This window comes from Xylocopa sonorina, chromosome 9, assembly GCF_050948175.1.
Source record: "Xylocopa sonorina isolate GNS202 chromosome 9, iyXylSono1_principal, whole genome shotgun sequence".
Classification (NCBI taxonomy): Eukaryota; Metazoa; Arthropoda; class Insecta; order Hymenoptera; family Apidae; genus Xylocopa; species Xylocopa sonorina.
In genome coordinates this window covers 8,341,313-8,358,500 of record NC_135201.1, presented here as the reverse complement: position 1 = coordinate 8,358,500, position 17,188 = coordinate 8,341,313, and the positions used below count along the sequence as shown (strand labels likewise).

Below are 17,188 nucleotides of genomic sequence, written 5' to 3'. Positions count from 1 at the left end.
TTACATCGAAATGTTCGACGAAAACAAAATGTCCCCGCCGCACGATCACCGGATAAGGGGTGAAACTGACCCTACCCACGCCACAGTTACGTAACGCACCTATCTCACCGTCGAAGTCGCAAGCGGAATTGGAACGACGAGTCAGCCCGGTCGATTCTCCGCGACATCGTTAGAAAATCGTTCCACGGCGATGTGATTTCGGGGCAGGCGGAATCGAACATTCAATTTCGCGCGGGCCATTAACGGCCGGTAAAAAGAGAGGAATTTACGAGTGTCCATCGGATCGTTGGGCCACGGGATACAAGGTCCGGAAGTCGATATTTCGCGGCTGGCTCACGTACGGCGATGAAAATAAAAAGGTAATAGTAATGGACACACCGCGTGCTGCTCGTCGGAAGACGACGTTGCATTATCGCGATAATGCTCTTCTCTGTTCCGTTCTTCCGGCGTTCTCCTCGGGGGCGACCGGTGTTCCACTCGTTCCCCGTTGGTTCGTTTCATTGCGACGGCCGGCAAGTTTTATTTTTCGCGAACGAGCGGCCGTCGCGATGGGGACAACGTAAACGCGGTCCCGGGGAAATAAATTGCGCACGTGTCACCGTGACGGAAAAGTTCAAATTATATCGCCTCCCTGGCGCCGTTATGCTCTGTGTCATCAAAAAGGAAAGCCCAGATGTCGGGGCTGCCTCGAAAGTGAATTCTACCGCGGACGCTGGACCGGGTCGTAGTCGATAATGCCTTTTTCTACCTTTTTCGAACCCCGTTCCATGTACCACTTACTGGGTCTTGCACGATGCAGTGGCGGGCATGTTTGAAAAATCGATGTAGAATTATTCTTTGCTGTAGACTAATTAGTACGGTTCCGTGAGTATCATTGCACGTCGTCCCGTAACACTTCTTTGGCGAGAAGGTCTCTTTTATTTCCCAGTTTATTTCGAATATATAGTCGTCACATTCTGGCGTTGTTACGCTCGTGTCGTTGAAAAAGAAAGCCCAGCTGTCCGGCCACTAGGCTAGTGAATTCTATCGCGGACAGTGGACAGTTGTACTCGATACTGCCTCTTTTTTTCTCTCTTAGTGCTCGTGTGTCTTTCATTTTTTCCTTTGGCTCGAGGATCTGAAGAGGGTTTCAAGTTGGATTTTCCGTTTTATGATGAGGTACACTCGGGTGGATAAGTGGACCTCGCGTTTTTTTCTCTTTCTTTCTTTCTTTCTCTCTTTGACTCTATCTCTCTTATTGTGGTATATATCTTTATTTCCAAGGGAGTATCGACTCTCTCAGCGCGAGAAAGACACATTTTACTGTCCCGTTTACGTTGTGTCATCCCTGTACACTGGGAATTTAATGTGAAATACATAGTTGTATCAAGAAAAGAGTGTTTCACGAGGGGAAGAAACGAATGGGCGGCATAATAAATCAATGATGACAGAAGTATTCTCGATATTCGATGGATGTATTTAAAGATTAATCAATCGATTTTACTTTTTTTTCCCACCGCACATTTATGTCTCGCGTTGATTGATTAATCAGCGGAGACGAGAACAGTTTGATTAAAAAACATTTTCTCATCCACCCCCCGCGTGTCTTATTATTAATAAAGTCCAATTAATTTACACGTGAAAATTCTATGGCGCAATCTATTTGGTTGGTTTCTGAATTGGATAATTAATCGTAGATAACAAGCTGCTATCGCATGCGTTTGCGCAACGCGTTTTATTATATAATATTTGTGCACGATTAATATTAACGGCAATGAATGCGATTATTTGTCGAGGCAGGAGCGAATCCATACGTGTCCGCCAAATTGTAACTGCGATTGTCGCCTGTAATTAGCTGGCCAAAAAATGTTCAGCTCTGTTCAGATCATAATGCTCGCGACGATGGTATTTATAGGTGGACAAATTTCACTAAAGAACTTTATTACGTAGAGTATCACTCCAGGAGCGTCTGAAATTGTCATTCAAAGTTGGCGCACGACCCCTACGGGGCACAATATTGCGGTAATATTTACATACAAGTGGTACCATACGGGGTTACAAATTATACGGAAGTTGTTGCATCAAGTCAGGTCTGTCCGCAAGAACTTGCAAAATTATGGACGTACTTACGAATACGCAGATATAGCCAGTCGCGGCGCGATTTCTCAGCCAACTTCCAAATGGATATTCACTCGTAACAAATGAACGCTTTAAACGAAAATGAAGCGCAGTTTCCTCCTTTTTTCTCCCTCCTTCTCCCCCGGGGGTAACACTTTGAAAATTAGTAGCTAATGGAGAAAGGGAATATTACGGGAAGCAACATCGTTGTTGGCTTGAAAAACACCTGGAATTAGGATTTAATCATATCGGACGTGAATCTGTCTAGAGGGAGATATTATGATCCGTCTGAGAGTCCAGGAGGGAACCGGGTGTGCCTGTACAGGAAAATGAATGGGGCCGCTTGGGTTTAATATAATATTAAATTATCGAGAATATAAACGCGAAGTTTAGCGATCCGCCGGTACCTTCGCGTAATTGTGAGCTTATGGCGCTTGCGAAATAAAAGCTCTAAAAAGTATCCATCCTACTTATTGGAAGCAAATTATAATTGCATTTCGCGTTTATTTACCTGATGATATATTGATGATAAATATATTGGCAATTTTTATTGCTAGGTTTGGACAAAAGATGATGAACAACCTTGTTGTTGAATGCAAATTCGTTCTATACCGTCGTATTATCGTATTTCAATGTATCAAGAGACATGGAGCCAACCGTGAATCAAACGTACGTGTATTTTTTATCAAGTTTTGGAGTGCGATAGTTTGCATGGTATAAAATGAAAAAGACACGCAGCGAAAGCGTGAAAACAAGAGGAAGCTGGCTGGGATATTAATTTCGCGGAATTAGATGTCTGGAGTTGGCTACTCTCGCGGATAATTCAAATTCAGAACGAGGAGATAGGTTTCTCTTGGCTGGTCAGGATTTTTCTTAACAAAAGTCCGTGGTTAAACTTTCACGTGGGAATGGAGGTCCGATGAGAGGGAGGAAAGACAAAATTGCATGCTACTTGTGCCACCGGTAACGAAACAACCCGGAACATTTTAAATCGAGCCTCCGTTCTGGAAACGAAAGGTTGGGAGAGGCATTAAAATGCTCGAAAGTTTCGACTCGAAAGTTAAACGCACGCTTTCTACCACTCGTGCACGATGCAAAGGAGGAAGCGTTCAAGAAATCGGTTTGAAACCTCGAGGAGTTTACTCAGCCTGGCCAACTATTCTAATTTCATACAGAATAACGACAAACAAGGTACACTGCTTGACCTGTTCGTGGATTAAGATCACTTTTCTTGTTTCAGATATAATTATGACGTCGCGTTAATTACTCCCGGAACAGAAAGGGAACAATTGAAGGAATCGCAGAGAAGAAAAGTACAGCAGACGTAGAGGGAACATTTGTTTCAACATTTTTCATCTGTTTTACTCTCTGCTTTATTTCGAATTCGTTTCTGCGCTGTTTTATAGCACCAATTCAAACGGTAATTTATGTTTTTTACGCTCTCTGGACGCAATCGTGACGTTTGGTAACCCAATTTTTCGCGAGTGAAAAACTTGCCCGTCCTAATTCGAAATGCTCATCGCGCGTACCAAAACAACGAAGCGGATACAATAAACGATCGTCGTTCACCTAAAAATTATTTTCATTCGCCGCAGTTAATAAGAATAATTGTTGCGGCTTAGGCTGGAAACGCCTGGCTCGCACGCCGACGAGAAACCGTGCACTCACGCTCCGTAGAAGTGATTTTCGAGTGGAATTTAAATACGAATCGTATCTATTAATCAAGAGTGGTGTCAAGGTTTAACAAGTAACGTACCGCGAAGAATCACGAATGAATTAAATCCATCATGGTAAATTACATGTGACTTCTTGCAGAGATGAAAATTGAACGAATGTAAAACGGGTGACTCGGCGGATTACGAACTTCCTCCTGTTGATACGCTATTCAGATTTACCCTGCCACCTTTTCTTTCGTTATACAAAGCACAGTTTTCATTCAACCATCGAACGAAAAATAAAAGAGGGAAAAATTAACGAGTGTAGTATCTTAGAAAATTATTCGGATATTATAGGAACCGATCTTTGGCGTATCCTGCACAAGGAGATTAATCCTTTGAACGCGCCCTTTAAACCCAGCTGAATAACATTTCCGTCGATGGAAAAGTCGAACGCGTAAAACTAAACCAGCTGAAGGGCCGATGAATTTAACCGGCAGAGTCAACAGCAGTGGAATCAAACGGCATCGGTCGGATGTTTAACTTTTTCCAGTGAGAATTTTAAGCGATCCGGCAGGTTGCCAGCTTTTTCCGTTCCTGGTCGTTTATTTACCGCAACCGCAACGAAGACACGTTCCCTGAACTTGGTCGGGGCAAATATTTGCATCCGTGGAGGAGGTGGTGCGGGGGTTGCGACTTCTCGCGTGTTGCTCGCACGAACGATACGTCGGGGTAACTCTCACCCTCTTGGGTATCGATAATTAGTCATCGACTTCGCAGCAGGCCATGTGGGACGCCTTGCCGCGGTTATTCTCGCCGTTTTGCATACACGGCCTGTTGAATTACGGCGCTGAATCTTTCGTAGGAGGAGGATGATGGTCCGTTGGAATCGGAACGGGCAATTATTTGGCGTTGCGGTAGGCAAGCTGAAAAGACTTTCGCGAGACGAAACGCTAGGTACGAAAGGGAGGATTTGAATTGGAGATTTTTCGAGCTGAATTCCAGGCGAACAGGGTGGCCCCACTGGATATTTCATTCGGGAATTAGCCGGTTGCTATTGGGACTCCTTCTCTTTCGTCGTGGATTTAATATTAGATATTGCGGCAGGTGAAATGATTTGATTAAAGGCAAATGCCGGTGTACGAGTTGCGTTTTTAAAAGCAACACAAAGGAGGCTGAGAAACGCGTTCAAACACAGACGAGTTTATTAGATCTTCTATAAATGAAGTCACTGGAGCGTGAAATTCTGTAATAAAATAGTCGTACGGAGTCCTTTGAGGAGCGAGGAGTCTTTCAAGAATTTGATAAACAAACTTCACGCTCTCGAAGGTATAGAAAATATCGGAGCCGCGTAATTAATAATGTAGAGTACGAAAAATGAAATTAATTTCGCTTTAATAACCTGTAATTACGCGTCCCTCTGTGGTAGCCGGTGTAAATCGTTAATTTCAGTAGTTAACATTTTTGATGAGGTAATGGCGATTGCCACACGTATATGAACGTTATTAACGTGTACACATTGTTGTTTTAATAAAGCATAGAATTCTATTCGTCCCTTCGTTGCACGGCCGCGGTCGGCACAAGTATTTTCGATCACGAATTCCCGCGGCCACGTTCTCGTTCCTTTTAATTACATTGGCTAATTAGACTGCGCGTGACGGGGCGCGCGCATTTTCTAATTATGACAGAAAACGTTTCGCTGTTAATTAAGCGCGAGTCGAATTATTATCGGGACGGCGGGAAAATTCGCGGGGCGGAAAACCGCCGCGGCGTACCAGCCGTTGCTTTCGATTCGATCGCCTTTTGTTCCGTGCCGCGTTGCAATTTCTAGAATTATTTCACGCAACATCGCTCCACCCCTGCGAGACGTCACGTCAAACTACGCGGGACGTGTAAAAATGCTACATGACTTGACAAATATTGCGTACTTATCGTGCGTCAGAAAGCACACGCGATACCTGCACGAGCTTACATCCCTCCGCTGTGTATGCACATAGGGTGGCTGACTAGGAATCGAAGCTACGAGCTAACCAACGTACCCCAAAGCAATTGTGTATTTGTTTCTTTCGTTTATTTTTCTTAATTCCCTGGTAATCGTTTTTTTTTTTAATTCTCTTGCTGGAGTTAGCGTATCTCTTCGTGAAGTTGAAGGAAAAGATCCCCGAAGGTGGAGAAATAAACGGACAGGAAATTGGAAATGTCTAAAGAAATCTGAAGAGAGAAGATTTCATAGGAGAAACAGAAAGAATTTTTCCAGGAGCACTGCTCTGTAATACTCGTTCAGAGTTACTGAAGCCATAAATTGTTATGATTTCAACCGTCTACGTCTTCGAGAGTTCTCAGCATCTACTTTGCAAATACACAGTTCTCGCACACGCAAAGAAAACGGTTGATACGTTATTCATACTTTTGATCGAAACGTCGGAAGCGATGCAGTTACCTTTTAGTGCGTTTTCATTTTATTTCGGGGTCAAGATTAACCCGCACTCAGTCTATTCGAAGCCGTGATATCTCAGATTATCGAAACAGTCGCATGTAGCGAACAAATTTGTCGCGATAGAGTTAACGAGTACTCTATCTAATGGAATTAAAAGGTGACCGTTCCTATCGACTCACTCTGTATAATCGGAGTAAAAGTCAACGTTCTGAAAGCAATTGCATCGCAGCTCGACGTCGTTGCTCTCGCTTGTTCCATTCTGTTTCAGTTCTCTCTGTTTTATTTAACGCTAGTAAAAAGAATTTATTTCACTGGCCTAGAAACGGAATGTAGAATCGATAGGTGACTTCGAACCCGTTACCGAAACATCGCTACGAATGAAAATTGGATTATGGTCGAGGGATTATTTCGACTTTCCCTCGCGAGCCTCGATTTTTGGGCTCTGATTTTAATTCCCGCAGACGCGCACTTTTGGCTGGGAAAAGGGATATCGTCTTTTTTTGTATTCCATTCGATCCGAGTTCTTGGAAAACTTTTTATCTGACCGCTGTTCTATCGTATCGTACGTCAAACCGTGTCCTCGGTGATGCTCGGTGTTACCCGATATTGACTGGACAATATTCGGGACGAAATGATATTGGAACCTGCGCCAGAAATTCTATTCGTCCCTCCGTCGCCATTGCCCTCTAAATCACTACAAGAATTACCCCCTTCCGCTCGCGACGGCAAAGAAAGAAATTACGTCCTCCCTTTCCGATAATATTCCCCATGCCGAGGGTACGTGACCGACCAACACGATTTCTCTTTGAAACATTTCAAACTTCTCCTGAAGGAACAATCGATACCACCGAGAGGAGGATGAGAGAGAGAGGGGGCGCGGAACTACCCTCTGACTCAACATTATCGACGATCTCGATTTCATATCCCTTAAGGAAAGTACTGGTAATCCGTGGGTCGGATCCGAGTTGAGAGCTGATATTTCAATATTTGATGGCGCGGTCGAAACGACCGGTAGTACCAAAACAGAGAGAGAGAGAGAGAGAGAGAGAGAGAGAGAGAGAGAGAGAGAGAGAATTTAACCCCTTATCCTCGCGATTATACGAAATCGTGCATTACCAAACGAACCGTGAAAGAGGTTCGCCTGCAACTCGCGTTGCGCAAGAACGATAAACATGAATGAACTTTTTTATGGAAGGTAAAAAAAAAAAATCGTGCCAGCCGGAGGCATCGTTTACTTCGTTAAACACAGGAACGGAGGGAGAGAGAGAGAGAGAGAGAGAGAGAGGATGTGAATGGAAAGTAAAAACGGCGGGCGGGTAGAGGAAAAAGAAGAATCGCGTAACCGCATCAGAGGGGGTGGATAATTGGCCCAGCATCCCGTTTGGCACGAATCGGCATAAAGGATCGTAGATCAATGGCGGTTGGCCGTAAATAGTGGGATACATACTTACAGTACACAACCATGGAGGCGTTCCCAGACCGTTCGTCCGCGAAAGTGGATATGACGCACGAGTACTCGCCGGTAAGATCGATACCGGGCTTATTCAATTTCATGGCTCGGTACTGGGTGTACGGATTGTCGCTGGCTTTGTACTGCAGGTCGACGTACTTCCGCGTGGTGTCCCCGGCTAACGGTTTCCTCCCGTATATCCATTGGTAAGCCACTTCGTTGGTGTTGAAGAACCATTTCACGACCAGCCCTCTGCTAGGCGTGTTCTCGAGATCGTAGTCGCAGTCCAAGATCACGTAATCGGTCTCGTCGGCCTTCACCGTCGGCGGTACGTTCACGCTTTTTATCACTAGCTGCCAGCATTCTGGAAAAATCGTAAAAAGACACCGGTTGAAAAACAGAGGGCGACTACCGTAGGGGGAGATCGATTCGCGGGGGGTGCACCGACGATTCTTTTCTTCCATCCCCTTTTTTCGTTCCCGCCTCGTGAAAAGAATCGCGGACGACGGTTTGCTTCTTTCACGGGGAACTTTTTACCCTTTCGATCGGACTTTTTCGTGTTTGCTTCTCGTTTCTGATTTCCTTTCTATTTTTTTCTTTTTTTTTGCTTTCTCTCTATCGTGGATATGTATATATTCGTGGAAAAGAAAAAACGGGAGAGACGTCGCGGTGAACAGTGAAATTTCGAAAATTACCCGATTGTTCTCGATTTTAAAGCACGAAGCTGCACGCTGTACTGGTTTGGCTCTTATTGTAGAAATGAATTCATGCATCGAGTTGAATAGGACGCGTTGCATAACAAATGAGGCGGAACAGAAATTACTATTTAACTGCAATACAGGCCGCGTTATCGCGATATTGTTGCTACGAGATGGCTGTGTAATTATTTATCATGGACCGGCATTGTCTTGAGCACGCTGCGACGAATTTCGAATAAGTTGATACAATCCACTTTTCTATGCAAATCTGGGCGAAGTTTGAAAATGTTTTGAAATTCATGAGAGTCAGCGCGGCAGGGAACCAAACCAGTTCCAACGCGAACATTTTACGTATTCGTTCGTTATTTTGTTCCTTCTCGAAAACAGAACAGCGTGCAATATTATCGCGTGTTTTCTATAATTAATAGTCACACACTGTTATTTACAAATTCTACACGTATTGTCTCGTGATATACATTTCTCGACATCGTTCAATTTATTATAGAAATCTTTAGTACGTTTTTTTAGAACGACTTTTGACGATGATAGAGTCATTCTTCAAATCTCTCGAAACTTTTCAAGATGCACCGTATACGCGTACGATAATTATAAAATATCACATCTCGCGAAAACTGCTCGCCTATCCAGCAGAAAAATCTTTTCCTCCAACGCTTCCTTCCCTCCTTCGTCGTAAACGCTGACCGCTTGTGCGGCTCACTTTCTCGCCAGTTGAAAAGTTTTTAGGGCTACAGAGAGATACGTTGCCTTGTCCACGAAAGTTGTCGCGGTAATTTATGGCAGCTGTGCGAATGGCAAGATCGCGCGAGAATTTTCACTTTTCGTTGCGTTACGGCTGCGAACTTATCCACCAACAGACATCCATTTTCCAACGAAAGACAGTAGTCGAGCTTGAAACTATGTACAATCACACGCGATCGTATTTTTGCGTTCACCAATTTACCTTTTCATTCTAACGTCGTCTGATCGCTACTCTCAACTTGCTCAAAGTTTGTTCGACGTCGACGCATCGTCGTTTCGCACTCGAACGTCCGCTCGTTCGCGAATAAAAATCCGCGAAGCAGGAAACAACCGCGAGAGTTCGTCGAAACCGGACGTTATCGCGGCGGATTGTTCCTCATTAATTGTCCAGGCGGCGAAATCAGTTTCCCGCGATATAAAGTGGCGGCCGTAGGAAATCCCCCGCGGACGCTTTCCGTTAAATCGTTCGTAATTCCTGTTTCATGCCGCGTTTGCAAATAAATCCTGAAGTACCGCGGAAGGAACGGCCCCCGCGTAACTTTATCAACTTTGATTAAGGACCCGGCTCGCCGGCCAGTATCAAAGGAGCCGGGTTACATTTTCCGGGGAAAGGTACAAAGGACGCTGCGAGGCAGGACAGCATGGTTCAAATCTACGTATCCGCCGGGGATGGTTCCCGGCGACGACGTCGACATGCATCGCGGCAACTTGCCCGAGATGGTCATCACAAGTTGAAGAGTGTTCGCTGTGTGCATTACAAATTAGTGTCTTTGATCAAGTCCCGAGCAGTGTCACAGGCCGCTTACACCTACGCGTTTCCCTTCACCTCTGGCACGAACTGTACGTTCTTGGAACGGGTGCCTCATCGCCTTCCCTACAATGGAGTTTCCATTTGTTTCTTCTTGGTTAATCAAAGTATTGTTTCTCCCCTTTGTTTTTAAATTCTTATAGAAATTGAAGCGCCATTCGGTGAACGATGTTCCTCGCGAATTCTCCTCATTGAAACGGGAGCAAGCTAATTTTACATTTATTTTCCCAGCGAAACACAATGCGAAATGGGTCGTGTATTTTAAAGATATTAGAAAGGGGTAGATAAAAGCTGAGGATTTTAATGGAGAAACGTGGAAGCTCCAACGTGGCTCATTTGAATCGACAAAAGCGTGAGAATAAAGCGCGAAACGGGGTTGTAACTGGAGCGCAGCTTGTTCAACAGGAATTCAATTTGTGCGCGCCAGGCAAGAGCGTGTTCCTTTGGTCGCTACATTTCATCGATGTCGATGTTTGAACACGACGATAATCATAGCGATGAAAAAGTAGGGTGGATTATACGGTTGGGCGTAAAATGTGAAAATACCTTCAAGAAGAAAATCAAAAGGCTACAACAGCGCTGTTAATCGGTTGTTTTAAATGGGAACAGCGTGTCCCGAAGTGAAAGCTCGTGCGAAAAGCCAAGGAAAAAAATTCACTCGCATTTCACGGATCATAAAAACCGTCCGACGGGCTTGTCGTTCCATCGAGTTAGGTTTGACTAACGTTATCCATATCGCCATCGCTCTTTTCACGCGTGCCGTCGTTTTAAAGCCATTTTATAACCCTTTATCAGCTGTCTCGCTTCGTATGTGTAGCGCGACACTTGTCGTTACGCCGAAAAAAAAAAAAAAGAAAATACCACGATTTATATTTTTTCATCAGCGGAGAGAGCCAAGAAAGCACAAGAAAAGATGGAGTCATAAAGACATTTACTATGCATGAGGATTAAGTTTATTTCTCCTGAAATAGAGTTGAATTTTAATGTTTCATGACTGAAAAGATCCTTCATTCTTACTGCACGATCATAATCCATAATTGAGAGTGCAGTAACGAACGAACGACGTACGCGCGTATACCTGCGCTGGTTCATTGCAGCAGAGTTTGATGAAGAAGTCAAGAAAGTACGTGAAACATTCACACCACGTAATTCGCGGCTGGTATTCACACGAACGCCAAATTATACCGGCACAAATGCGGTGCCCGGATGTTGAACAAAGGAGTAACACCGGAATAAGTGCGCAAACCACACACACAGTATCCACTGACCATCAAGAGAGACCACTTTCGACCGAACCAAGTCAGGTTATTTCAATCCCATTTTAACCGGCCGGAGTTGACGTCCTTTGACATCATCTTTCGTATTAACGTAGCGAAACGCTGCGTGTTCCAAGAACGAGGCAGAGCTTGACGGCAATGTCTGGAGACATTAAGCTCGAGAACGAGCGATTTTCTCGCCGGCGAAATGGAAGGGTGCGAATAAAAAAAAAAGGGGGAGGAAGGAGAGAGAGAGAGAGAGGGGCAAGGTGGGTCGAGTTAACGTCCCTGAACTACCTGTAACATTTCATTTTTGCGGAATGATAAATCGCCGCATACATATTGCGTCGCAATGATATTACATTCTGACACGTGAACGTGATAAAGGAACAAGCGACTCGCTTAAACACGTAGCAAGCGCGATACGATTAATGCGCGCCTATGGCCCGCGTCGGATGAAGTATAAGTCCGGCTTTCATACGCTGGCTTCCGATAAACGAGTTTTCTTCCACCCTCGCATGAAAAACCGCCGTTCTCGCCCAGCCGCGCGACAACTTTGAAATCCGTGACGATCTTTTCACCGATTAACGCGAACGCCCGTGTAATCCCCGGCTCCACGCGGTCGTCTCCGACTGTTCGATAAATAGGCGACTCCCGTGGGGTTTCCCGTGAACGAAATTAATTTAAATAGAGAGAGAGAGAGAGACTACAGTCGGGTACGACGTTATCCCGTAGACAATTCTCTACGGTTGTCAGACAAGCTTGTCTCCCCATTCTCCGATCGTTAGACATCGTCGTACACCTGGTGGCTCGTTAACGAAACGTTCGATTCACTTGGAACTTGACTTGGTTACGACCTTGATCCTGATATTCCAGCCACGTCGTCATTATGGCGGTCATTAAATCGCGACGAAGACTCTGTTCAGAATGCTTGGAACTCCGAGCCGCCTCTGCGCTCCCTAAAACCTGAACAATCCCGACGATCAAGATGGAGCCCATTTGTCGGAGCGCGAGGGGGATGGTAAAAGGAAAGAAGCATCGAATCTCGTTACGCGCACGGCAATTACAGGCGCGACGTACCTCGCACGCTTACCAAGTAGCACGCGTGTAATGGCGTCGATTAAAAGATACACGCGGGCCAGGGGGTGGTTGGGACGCGGCGACGATAACCGTGGACGATTTAGCGAAACGTCGCGACGCAACGGTGGTAACTTCTCTCTCTCTCTCTCTCTCAGGGCACGTTCTCCCGCTGCATAGACAGCTTTTCGCTAGATCATCATCGCGATATCGTGTTCAATTATGATAAATTACGTATAATTATGTCGGAGCCCGGCACGCTTCACGTGGAACGGGGAGGCTAGCCTGGGTTGGGGTAGTTTATCTGGCTGATAAAAGGGTAGACGGAGGAGGGTAGACACGGGAATGAACGATTTGCATGCTACCAACTTAATCAACACCCGCACCTTATGAACGATCCTTTACCACCATCTACGGGGCAAGGTCTCTTCGAACCTGCTTATCGCGATACGAAAAATGGTCGAATGTCATGCTCGCCGATATTTCCCGCCGCCCGCTCGGCTAGCTTGGTTATGCCGGGCGCTAATCTCGAGCTTGCATCGCGCCTTCGAACAAACCATTCGGATGTCCAGTAACGACCGTCGGGAACTCTTAAGAGATCCTGCGTTTTGTAGAACGCGCAACAGTCCCGCGGTTCGACGATGTTCCTCGCCGGAAGACCCGCCAGCGGGCTGTAATTCGACGTGAAAGCTGGCAATTTTTGCGAGCGCCAGGAAACGTTCAACGTTCGCGTGTTTGTCTTCTGCTTTTTCTACGTTCGTTAGATCGTCTCGGTGGAAGGATCGTATCCTGCGAGTCATCGATCAGGAATCGTGTGGTGAATTGTATAATTAGAAGGCTTTCGAGAATCTCCACGCTATTGGATACACTTGTATCGTTCCCTCGAGAACGACAGTTTGCGAATTGAAAATCGCTCGAGGGTGGATGAAAAATCTGCAGAGCCAGGGAAACTCGCCGCGTGTTCGTTGATCGCGAGGACTGCTGGACTTTCTCGTCGCATCAAACCGTATTATTGTTGCTAATGGCATAGTACTCGAAGGGGTAAGGGATGGGGACAGAGAACTCTGTGATTAGAGGGTCTCGCAAACCGCACTCCACAGGGTCTTGAACGTCTACAAACTGCGAATACGTAAGTAGGAAACGCGTTATTTCCCAGTGCTGAATGATTAGAACGGGACGTGATTGCGGGTCGTTAGAGGCAAGCTCGATAATAAAAGCCCCCGGAAGTAACGACGCTGTGCAGAGTCGCTGTCTGAGCCTCGGAGCCCTGCCGTAACACATGTCGCGGTATTTTGCTCGTCGCTTCTTCATGGTACACGTACCAGGGCTGACTTTACCGTGTCAAGTGGAAGCGGATTTCTGAACCGTATGAAAGGGTTTGTGGATCGTTAGACACGATGAAAACGCAAGAAACGCGCTATCATTAATACATCCGGTTGGTTTCCTCGTTACAATTTCAACGACTCTGTTTCGTCGTCATCTTGGTCAGTAGGATCATGATTATTTCCTGTTATTCGCAGCCAGAGAGCACCGTGGAAGTTTTCGTGATAGATTTTTCGTAACATCTTGCTCGTTATATAGACATATTAAATTCCGTGGAATATTTCTAGATAGACAGTGTACTGTTACACGATTTTGTGTTAGAACTTGGGCTGATGGATCTGGTTACCAGTTCATTAATTTCATGGAAATGATTCAACGTGCGAGGTGTCTAATGTTGGCGTCTAGGTGTAACTCGAAGCTTTTGCACCCTACTATAAACTTGTGAGCGGTAAATCTTTTTTCTACCCTCGAGCCAAGTTTTACAATCTTACGTTGTAAAAGTAGTTCTTCCCTTAAATACAACTTCCACATAATTCGTACGTTTTAAGCATCGTCGAGAAGTTTGCTCGTGTATTATTCCCAATACCTCAACCCGTGGCCTTCTTATTATCTCGGGGGTAATTTGAAATTCCCGATTGCCTACCCGGGAGAATCGATTATCATAATTTTTTGCCGGTTAATGGAGATTGGAAAGCAGCACTTGCCAGGCGGTATTAATTGGCCCCGTTCGGATGGTTGCGTGAGAAATCGCGCTTTCGAATGGCGTGTGTACTCCAATCTGTTGAATCTACGAACAAATATCCGCGTTATTGTATCCGCAGGGTATTCCGCGGTCGTCCGCGGACGATTTAAGACAAGACAAATATCGTATCGTCGAAACGATTGATACGAACGAAGCTCGATTTCAATATTCTTTAATTTTGCGTTATTTTGCCTTCTGGAATCAGCCCCGAATGCTTCTCGTCGACGGTACGATTAATTCCAGATCGTCGGGAAATTTGCATCGCAAATGTCCGTAAAGCATTCTAATTTGCGAATACACGGCCGAACCGTACGCGATTTTATTAAAATCTTTCCGATTCGTTGTATCTCGGTCGAATATTGAGTCGATTTTTAATTAAACAGATATTAATTATTCGCATTAATCAGGGATTCGATTGATTACTTTTGCTACCCCGATTTCGCGATACCGCTCGTGTACACGCACGCTTCGACCAGATGTAATGCGACGTAAAATTGCCATTTTATCTATTCATCATTGATATTCGAGTGAATTGGTAATAAATGTCTGATTCGACCGTTTCGAGTTTAGTTTCTGGACACTGGGCGTTTGTAAGTGGGCGCAGATGCCAGGACCAGCGGAGAGGAGAAGCTTCAAAGTCATTCAGCGCGCGCTGCGAAAGTGATAGCTCCATTCTTTCCCTCTGTTTCCTTTTTTCGCGCTCCTTTTTCAAGAACCGATAAAAATATGCACACGAGCGAACTATTCGGAAGTGCAAAGCTTCGGCCCCTTTCGCCGGGGCTTCCTCTTTTATTTCTTTCGCTTCAAAGCTATCGCTCAACGGGATCTACATGTGTACTTCGAGGAGAAGGATATTTTTCATGCAAAGCATTCAGGGTACTTCGGCGAGAAAACCTGGCTCGCGTAGAAACCGAGCTATTTTTCAGGAATGGCTTGTACAAAAACCGCCGCTCCCTTGTAAGTGAATCTTTTTGCGTTTCACGACGTTTGACGCGCGATATTTTCGCAGCGCGGAACGCGACGGCGACGCTCGTAAGAAGATTTCACGGCGCGAGGCAAGATCGACCGATTAGCCGAGAATGTAATTACGCTATCTTCCCGTGTTTCCTCCCTGGCTCTCCTTCTCGCACTTTCTTACAAACTTCACATCTCCTTTTTATACTCTATGAAAACTTATAATTGTACTTTTTAATCTATCCGCTTTTATCACTTTTCTTCTTTACGTACCACGAACGTAGTAATTCATTTACTCGACTCTAAAATCTTGATACTGCGCTGTAAGGATAGAATTTTTCTCGAATACATACACGGGGGCTCGGCGCTCGCATTTGCATCGTGAAATTACTCGCATAATCTCCCGGCGTGGCTCGTTTAATTTCTTCCGTATGTCTGCGCAACAGAGGCCCCGTGGTGGTTTTCGTGAAAATCGCCGTTATCGAAACCCGATACTTATCCCCTTCGATTATCCGCGAAATTTCTAATAGAAATAGTACGGTTCGTGTCTCCGCCTCCCCCGTAATTGAAACATACAAAGACTCGAAGCAATTTTCCGCAACATTGAGACACGGGATTTTCGACCGGCTTGTTCGTCCCCCTCTTTTGTACCCCCTTCGCCAACCAGCGCGGAGAATTTATAAACGTATTTGCATACGCAATTTTCACGCTTAACCTCCTGGAAACGGGATTGAATTTAAGATAATGACGGGGCGAATATGCATGAATTCTTTCCACTGGCCACAATAATAAATCAACGAAAACGATATTCTAATATCTTCGTCTCGATTCATCCGTTTCCTATCCGCCGTTCTCACCCCTCGTCGTCTTTTGCCTCCGTCAGCCCAACGATTCCCTCCCCTTCTCGAGAAGATCATTTTAACCGTCACGACCGGAAGAAACGTTGCTCCTAATTTGCCCTTCAGAATCAGCCCTTTATCGTAAGTTTGCTAGCAACGATCGACTGGCATCCCCTGCAGGTACGTGTCGAATTGAAACGGGTCGCCGTGGAACGAGCTACGTAGCAGGAAGCATGCTATTGGCGGGAAAACAATACGTGACAAAAATCTGCGCTCGATCAGCACATTGCGAGACAGCCCAGGCCACACTCGGTGAGGAAGCAAGGATACGTGCGACAAGAATTGCACGCGTGTCCCACGACGCGGACTAACGCAATTTAGCCAGCACGTGACCGTGCACCACCGGAAATAGGTGGCGTTACGTACGAAACGAGGGTGGGGACGGTCCCGCGTGCACACTTTTTCCAAGCCTCACCGACGGATACGATTACAAACGGCCGGAATGAATTTATTGAATGGCTTTTATGCCGCCAATTAGAATTCCGCTGGGGACGCAAGGGTGCAACGGGGCGGGGGTCACAAAGGCGGGACGAGCTGGTTTTAGAAATTCGATTTCGCGCTCGCACCCACCGCTGCGCTGGTTGCTTCACCTCTGCTACCACCCTCCCCCCACGGTTGGTTCCGTTCCGTTTGAAATATGGAGTAAGAACCGGAGGTTTTCTAATTATTCGCAGCCGCTTTCGTTGGAACGTTCGAATGGATCGCGTTGAGAAATCGTGGGTTGTATCGTTTGCCAAATGCACGGGAGGGAGATGTACGATACAGGATTCTGAAATTGATATTTTCGTGCTCCACCCTGGGTACGACGGATCAGAGTTTCCGTGTGCTGGCTCGCGTGTGCATGCGAGAGGAAAAATCGCAATTAGAAAACGCGAAAGGCTTCCCACTGGCTGTTCAGTTTTCGATACTGATCTGACTTGCAGAGACCAGGCCGGTATTAAATTTGGCTCGAGCTTTAAAACTGGCCGGCTATACGTATGTTTAATTCATAACCACGACCATCGACCGATGGACATTTAGAAATAGTATCCAT

At 45.7% G+C, this 17,188-nt stretch overlaps 1 protein-coding gene across 2 annotated transcripts in view; it reads right to left on the bottom strand.

The window, feature by feature from the left end:
• The window catches only part of LOC143426632 (uncharacterized), a 284,406-nt gene that overhangs the window by 15,281 nt on the left and 251,937 nt on the right, over positions 1–17,188 (bottom strand). For both annotated transcript variants that reach the window (XM_076900213.1, XM_076900214.1), the window contains exon 2: positions 7,641–8,003. In XM_076900213.1, coding sequence (XP_076756328.1) covers positions 7,641–8,003 — 363 coding nt within the window. The remainder of the gene's footprint in view (positions 1–7,640; positions 8,004–17,188) is intronic.